The sequence below is a fragment of the Mytilus trossulus genome, chromosome 1, assembly GCF_036588685.1.
Source record: "Mytilus trossulus isolate FHL-02 chromosome 1, PNRI_Mtr1.1.1.hap1, whole genome shotgun sequence".
In the NCBI taxonomy this organism is placed as follows: domain Eukaryota; kingdom Metazoa; phylum Mollusca; class Bivalvia; order Mytilida; family Mytilidae; genus Mytilus; species Mytilus trossulus.
The window spans coordinates 50334093-50343175 of NC_086373.1; the positions used below are offsets into that span (position 1 = coordinate 50334093).

Sequence of the window (9083 nt, forward strand, 5' to 3'; positions counted from 1 at the left end):
TGTTTGGGTCATAAAGGCGCAACTTTGTTACATTTTGACCGAAGAGATTTGACATTTTTTTAAGGGGCATAACCCCTGTTTTAGGTTTCTGGACAGACAAAATCAGCTTTTACTATATAACCAAAGGTCCTAGACCCATGGGGTCTTCAGCAATGACATTGGGGACTAATGACCTTGACAAAGGTCAAAAGGTCAAAGGTCAAGGTCATGTCCCAGATAGCGAATTTAGTGTTTTTAACCTAATATAAAGGATTTTTAGTGTGTTTTCGAGCTTTTTAAGGTTGACCTTGACCTTTTCAATACATTCTACGTCTGTTGGAACATGTATTTTACATCACAAAAGGAAAGACCTCTCAATTGTTCAAGAACAATTGACAGTTTAATTATTATTCTTTTTGTTCCGCCAAACTTTGACGAAGTTAGCCTCCGTAACCGTAAGACGTGTCGCTTCCATGTTCACACTTTGTATCGGTGTCATGAATACCTATCCGGAACTCACCCTGTGAGTCGAAATATTTTGTCGGTTCGGAGTAATCCCTCCGAAACCCAAAAACCTTGTTATCGTTCCAACACCGTAACCATAATAGGTAGAAAAAAAACAAAGGGTGAAATTTGTTCAGGACCAGACCCCGGTTCTTCGTTACATTTGGATCGAAAAGATTCAACGACTCATTTGTAGGGTTATGCCCCTATGAAAATTAACCGGTGTCGGTTGACCACCAAAACTCAGAAACCGTAAGTCGTAGACACCTAGGATCTTCACCAATCATCATCAATTTATGTATCTTTGAAAAATACCTCAAGGTCAAATTTGTATGTTGACCTTGACCTTTTACCTAACACCTTGTTATGGGATAATCTCAAAAACCATTATACTTACAGAAGTTTTAAATAGTGGAAAATGTTTGGGTCATTACGGCGCAACTTTGTTACATTTTGACCGAAGAGATTTGACCTTTTTTTAAGGGCATAACACCTGTTTAAGGTTTCTGGAAAGACAAAATCATCTTTTACTATATAACCAAAGGTCCTAGACGCATGGGGTCTTCGGCAATGACATTGGGGACTAATGACCTTGACAAAGGTCAAAAGGTCAAAGGTCAAGGTCATGTCCCATATAGCGATTTTTGTGTTTTTAACCTTATTTAAAGGTTTTTCAGTGTGTTTTAAAGCTTTTCAATACATTCTACGTCTATTTGAACATGTATTTTACATTACAAAAGGAAAGACCTCTCAATTGTTCAAGAACAATTGACAGTTTATTATTATTAAGGTCTTTCCTTTTACAAAAGGGAAAGACCTTACTGTATTTCTTTTGTTTATTATTATTATTATTATTATTCTTCCGTTAAACTTTGACGCAGTTAGCCTCCGTAACCGTAAGACGTGTCGCTTTCATGTTCACACTTTGTATCGGTGTCATGAATATCTATCCGGAACTCACCCTGTTAGTCGAAATATTTTGTCGGTTCGGAGTAATCCCTCCGAAACCCAAAAACCTTGTTATCGTTCCAACACCGTAACCGTAAAAGGTAGATAAAAAACAAAGAGTGAAATTTGTTCAGGACCAGACCTTGGTTCTTCGTTACATTTGGATCGAAAAGATTCAACGACTCATTGGTAGGGTTATGCCCCTATGAAAATTAACCGGTGTCGGTTGACCACCAAAACTCAGAAACCGTAAGTCGTAGACACCTAGGATCTTCACCATTCATCATCATTTCATGTATCTTTGAAAAATACCTAAAGGTCAAATTTGTATGTTGACCTTGACCTTTGACCTATCACCTTGTTATGGGATAATCTCAGAAACCATAATACTTACAGAAGTTTTGAATAGTGGAAAATGTTTGGGTCATTACGGCGCAACTTTGTTACATTTTGACCGAAGATATTTGACCTTTTTTTAAGGGGCATTATACCTGTTTTATGTTTTTGGAAAGACAAAATCAGCTTTTACTATATAACCAAAGGTCCTAGACCCATGGGCTCTTCGGCAATGACATTGGGGATTAATGACCTTGACAAAGGTCAAAAGGTCAAAGGTCAAGGTCATATCCCATATAGCGAATTTAGTGTTTTTAACCTTATTTAAAGGATTTTCAGTGTGTTTTAAAGCTTTTCAATACATTCTATGTCTATTTCAACATTTATTTTACATTACAAAAGGAAAGACCTCTCAATTGTTCAAGAACAATTGACAGTTTAATATTTCATATGGTTTTGTTTTCCCCTAGTCATAGCAACATATACAGTTGCTTGTGGTAATTTGTTAGTCAAGTGTGCCGAATACGAAGTGAGTATAATTATCCCCTGGATGAAATGTCCCTCATGCAGATACAACATAATTAAGCAGATTTCAATTCACTCTTAAGATCATTATAAACAAAAATTATACAGAGCACCGATGACAGCATCTTCGCTAGTCAAGGGTTACGATCCACTTCCCTCCTCTCGTCATAGTTATTCATTAGATAAAGTAAAACAAAATTTATAAATTAAAAATTTCCACATTATTATTATAGAGTTTCTGGATTTTGTGATTATAAAAAATGAATCGATCAACATTTTATATTCCTATATTAAAAAGTAAAATAACAAATAACCCTAAATTTTGATGAAAATTCTACATGGAAAGTTCTTTGGCAGAGGACCAACAACAACAATATGTGTGTTCAATTTATGTCAGCAATTTTTACGTGTTTCTCACACCGAGTTATCAAGCATTCCATATGATACTAAGTAGTGTTGTCAACGGTTAACCGGTTAACCGGTTAATCGGTCGAACGACCGAATACCGAATACCAAAAAACGCTAACCGGTTAACCGGACTTTTTTCAATTTCGATAGATTTGATATAAATTTGTGTTGAAAATCAAATCATTAAATGGTTGTTTTATTTAAAAATTGTTGTCGTGGTAATTAGTTTGACAGATCAATTGTCCAGTATATTGATTGCTATTGACTGTTAATCCTAAAAACATAAAATTAATTTGAGTTCGGGGCAGGATCTTTAAGAAACATAATTAGTAAACATGTTTTTTTAACAGTAACTTTAAATCAGTAATGAGATTTAATTTTACTAATTACTTCATTATTTCGTTTTTGATATAATATTGTGTAAACCTACATTTAAATGTGCAACCTCCGTAGTGCAAGGGTTAGTCTTACTTTAAATCCAAAAATTGTGAAATGCAAACCAATGTGAATGTACTCAATGCACACGTGAAAGTACGAGTAACATGCTTAAAGAAAAAAGCAAACACAGTGAAGAAACAGGTCGTACAGCATGTACAAGGACCTACAGTTGTTAATTTCTGTGTCATTTTGGTCTCTTGTGAAGAATTGTCTCATTGGCAATCATACCACATCTTCTTTTTTATAATTAATCATTTCAAATTGAAACACGTCCCATTATTTTCGGAGACAACAATAGAAAGGGAAAGAATAATCGGTTTCAGACATATGACATATTCAAATCTACGAGATTAAGATTTTTCTTTTTTTTTTAATCTGAAGTTGGTACAACGCTATAGTTGATACGGTGTATTTGATTATTAAAAGTCAAACTTCGCCAGGAATCCTCACAGACAAGTCTTATAATGCTAAAGGAAAACTTCAATTCTAAAAGCGTATTTATGACTTGTTGTCAAATTGACACTCATACCAAATCTTATATATATGTGTAGGGTTCTATTGATAAGGCTTTCAAACACCAACTTAAATTACCGGTTAACAGGTTAATCGGTCGAACGATTATCCGAGTAACCGGTTAGGCAAAAGTGTACGATTTGACAACAATATTACTAAGTAAAAGAAAACAAACATCTCCCTAATAAAAAATGACACACAGACAGACAACTTTAATCGTTCGAGTATCATAGACAAGATCTAAAAGTAAACTTACAAAATGAACAAATTTAAACATATAATACAGCAATAGAGAAGCTATAACGAGAAACCAAAATTATTTGTTTTTTTAATGTCCTCTGGAATTTTTACATTCTCGCTCATGCCACTTTGTTGTAATGCGCCAAATCGTTGTATGCAAAATGAATCGTTATTGCACAGTGGTCAAATAAAGGTAACACGTTGATCTTATTGGTTTTTCTCTGTCCTTTTCTTCACATTATAATCCCGTATATATATACACATTCCTTATAAGTGTTGTTTGAATTTTTTTCTTAAGTAATAAATATTCCTATTTGTTGCAATACTGATTACAATCAAGTCAAGATTCTTATTTGTAGGGGAAAATCGAAACGTTTATGTTGACCCAATGATATAAGAGAAGGTATTTATCAGTTGAAACTATTAAAAGCTCTTATATCCATCGATTTCTGTATTTTTTTTTATTAAAAAAATACCTTTCAAATGGTCTTTGAATATTAATAAATGGCTCAGATCAATGTAAAACAATACCACTACTATGACAAACCACTGGAGTGCAAGAAACTGTTATTGTTATCCTACATCGATTTACCACTAAAATCAACAGATAAAAAGGAAAATTCTTTTAAACTTTATTTAATATTTCATTTGGTTATGTTGTTGTGTTCTAGTCATAGCAACTTAGATGGTTGCTGATGGTGATTTTTTTTGTTCCTTCTAAGTGTTTGTTAGGAGTCTATTATATATTACTTGCATAGAATTTAAATTGTTAGCTTGCAGCATTCCGTTGGCTTCTCTAGATTTTTAAGATGTCTGATGACCAAAAAGAGATTGATTTAGTAAACCGTGATCCTAATGAAATTAATGCAAGACTTGGTGTAAGTATTAAATAATTAATAAAACCAAAAAGATTATGAAATGCAAAATGTCTGTTTTGTCCATGAACTATATTGAAATGATGTGAGTTTCACAACTTCTTTCTTTTTCTTTTTTTTTTGCATTACGCGATGGCTGTGCGAAATATACTTGTATGACAACTTGGTGCATTAAATATCATTTTCAAAAACCTAAGTCACGTTTTTTTTTTAGACGGGCATGCATAACTGTTTGTCAGGTTTTGCATTGTACATAATATTTGATAATAATGCATAAGATAAGAATATGACAAATTCGCATACTACTAACTTGTGTTGGCAGTAATACACACTATATGATGCTTCGTAGTAAAACATGTTACATCATATATATTTCAGTAAGTTTATTTTGGTTCACACCAATTAATATACTTTTTGAAATGCATTCTTACACATGCTGACAACAGATTTTTCCTCCGTCTTGAAAAAAATGCACATAGCCTAGAAGCACGCGCTTAGATGAATTATTTATCATTATATATTTGTAATCATATTTTAGATAAGAACATGCATATACTTTTAAATGTGTGTTTTTTAAATTTCTCTTTTTTTTTAATTTTATTACAGACACTTAATTTCAATGAAGTCTTTGGGGAGCCAGACGGTATTCACAGTATTGACTGCGTCTGGAAATTATCCTACAAATGTTTTGAGTTATGGAAGAAACTATGTTACATCATATTGACCACATGTTGTGGCATGTGTATTGCAGCTGAATGGGGATGTGAATTTGCTTATATTGCTTTCTACCATATTTGGTTCATAACACCATGTTTGAAAGTTCTTGAAATCAATTGCGGTGTTTGCCAGAAGATATACTCTTTGTGTATTAACTGCTGCATTTATCCGTTTTGTGAGGCTTGCGGAGCATTGTTCAATGCGTTCAAGAAATGAATATGAATTATGCACAAGATGCAGTAATGAGAAACGTTATCTAGTTAAATTCAAGTGTGCCATCACTATTATTCTATTATATGCAAGTATTCAGATATCCATTTTTAATATGATTAATGAATTAATGTATCTGCAACAGTTAATGACATGTTGTTTGGGCATTATCCAATGAAATAAATTCTGTCAATGCAACTCGTTACTATTTTTTCAATAAATAAAAATATGCTGAATATGCTCTCAGTTTTTGTACTCCATAGAATGTTATCTACATATTTGCAAACATTGGCTAACATGATGTTTATCTAATTATAATAATGTCTTTTTTCTTTGTTTAACATTTAAAGTTTATCTCTGTAGACTCACATCTCCGATGATTATTTTCGATATGCATTCGATATCAGATATATCTGCATGGTATTCAGGGGTTATCTTTCTTATTTCAAGTGCGGTTAATCGCAGAACTTGCCAGTCTGGAAATAATATTTTTCAGAGAGAAAATAGCGAATTATTCAGACATGTTATTTGCAATTAATTCCTGGAGAAATCCAACGTTTAATCAGCATCATTTCATCAGAATATCATTCGTAAATCAAAATTGAATTTCACTTATCTTGTTTCAAAATGTACTCAAAATTCATTGAAATGTTTATACCCGTGAATTGTTCTTATCATCATTTGACTTCTGGTACTAAAATAACCATTTACAATTGTTTTATAGTAAAGGTTTAGCTAGCTATAAAACCAGGTTTAATCCATCATTTTCTACATAAACAAAATGCCTGTATCAAGTCATGAATACAGGATCAAGACAGTTGTTTTCCATTTGTTTGATGTGTTTGTTCTTTCGATTTTGCTATTTTGACAAGGGACTTTCCGTTTTGAATTTTCTTTTAAGTTCGGTATTATTGTTATTTACGTTTTATAGAATCAACGTTCGTCCATAATTTATTTGAGGTTGCGATTGATTCGTCAGATTGGACACAATGCGTGCTTTACGTTCATGATGTTTTAACAGCTCGAGTTCGAATTCCGCAAGGGGAACGATTCAAGCCTTACATTGTTGTGCAGAATCGTACACGTATACAAAGTATATATATATTAGTTTGGACATTCATAGGGAATATGAGCCCCTGCCAGCGTTTATATATCTTTCTGTAATCAGGGGTTACAAATTTTCAGTCTCGGCCACGGTGTAAAGTTCCATACTCCATTGATTACACTAATATAACGCATGTATTTCTTATCAAGCATTATCTCTACTTATTTGTATACAAGGTTGTAAAATTGAACAAACAAAAAAACGTCTTGAATAACTTCCACGGCACATTTGCACATATACCTACTTTGGAATAAAACCGAAAGTAAAGTTTGATATCGACATCGGATACATGCACAATAAGCATATGATATGTCTTAATTTTAACACTATCTGCCAATACATATAAGCATTGTTTTCATAAGTCAGTTTATGGACTAACAGCTATTCAGGTAACAGGTTAAATGGGGAAATCTTCTTACACACGGATCGGACTATCACCTCTAGTAACTTAAAAAACATTTCAATGAACATTTATACGATTGAGCTACAAAGAGACATTTAAATATGCCAGTTATAAAAAGAAAGAAAAACAATATGTTCTACTTGACCAAATCTAATTCAGGATAAGTAAATGTCCCTAAAGGGATAGGTCATCGAATAAGTAAATACATATATTTTAATATCAAGAATGGCCTTTTTACAGATCACAATTTAAATGAATAGCTTGTCCCTGTAATTCTTGTCTAAAGAATTGTGTTGAATGTTGCCTGTTCTATGGCAATTTAATTATGTCGTTCCATTTCTGTCTTTGGCATTCATTGTTTTATTTCTCCAGTTGAAGTTATTTTGTTCTTTATAATACAACTATACTATACATGTTATCATAGGAAGAGCTAAGAATAACATATCAGTAGCCAAGCTTTTCCTTTTTTTTTTCTTTTTTTTGGGATTAATTACTGTTTTTCTATACGTTCAGTAGCAAATATTACATGCTTAGTCCGGACTAATTTGGCTTTTGACTATTTATTCATATGATCGAGATCAGCGTTTATATAAAATAAATGGTCAGGAAAGGACATGGCTAAAATTGTCACCTTCTAACACACTTATTTATAATCATATACATATGTCAAAGTAAACTTCGACTAGTGATCTGAAGGTAATTTAGGTCAATACTGATTTAGTGTTGTTGGTATCATCCTGTTATAATATGCATACTATTTTTCGAACTACATACTGGTCAGTGTTACTGAGGCTTTGTGTCTATTGCTGGACTAACGGGATGTCACCGATATGTTATGAATAAATAATTACATTAGATGTAAGTTTCATTATAATACGTTATTCTGATTGGCTAACTGCACATCACATGTTATTCCGTAAACAATTGCATCAGACAATAACATTTATCATGCATGATGACACGAGGTCCCACAATAAAGTGCACAGGTGAATTAAAAAAAACTGAATAAAATTCGTGTTTTCATGATCCTAGCTAAAAAATGTAATTATAAGTATTGAATGCTTCTTTTTGAAACTTTATAGGGTTGTAAAAGCGTTGACCGTGCGTACATTTTTAGAATGAAGCGCTTCCGCGCCTCATACAAAATGTACTTCGGTCAACGCTTTTACCACCCAATAAATTTACAAAAAGAAGCATTCAATTCTTAAACAATAATGTGCATTTTAGCGATGTTTCCCGTCATGAATTCATATATTTTTAATTTCCCTTTCTAATGTGTAAATTTTCCGGTGTTTCTTTTACCAAAGATTTTAAAATTTTGTCTATTTATGCTTAATATAGTTATATTCTTAATTTTCCGATTTTGCGAATTGTATTATGACTCATTCAATATCTTAACAACCCTGTACATCATGAATGATTTACAATAAAAATAGAAAAAAGGTACCCATTATAATACATTGAATGTGTTAAAAAAAAGTTGAACCAATAGAATTCCTAAATGGATTTAAACATGCATCCAGTGTAAGATTGTTTCCTGCTTTTCCCATAACTCTTTAGCTGAAAAACAATTAATGGATGAGTTACGACTATAAAATAACAAGAACACAACAGAATAAAACCTAAAACACGTCACTTTGTTCTATATCATGCATATCTTGTACGAAAAAATCAAATTTAAAAGAAACTTTATCATTTTCCAATAATTATAAAAAACAAAAGAAGATGTGGTATGATTGCCAATGAGACAACTCTCCACAAGAGACCAAAATGACACAGAATTTAACAACTATAGGTCACCGTACGGCCTTCAACAATGAGCAAAGTATATCCTTTTATATATTTTTGTCAACTATAGACATTTGCATATATATGTCTATAA

At 32.4% G+C, this 9083-nt stretch overlaps 1 protein-coding gene across 1 annotated transcript; it reads left to right on the forward strand.

Annotated features, from left to right (window-relative positions):
* The first annotated feature begins 4656 nt into the window (after nt 1-4656).
* On the forward strand, nt 4657-5780 carry LOC134708436 (caveolin-3-like). The gene is made up of 2 exons (XM_063568962.1): nt 4657-4769; nt 5373-5780. The coding sequence occupies exons 1-2, from the start codon at nt 4701-4703 to the stop codon at nt 5697-5699; spliced, it is 396 nt and encodes a 131-aa protein (XP_063425032.1). The 5' UTR covers nt 4657-4700; the 3' UTR covers nt 5700-5780.
* The last annotated feature ends 3303 nt before the right edge of the window (nt 5781-9083 follow it).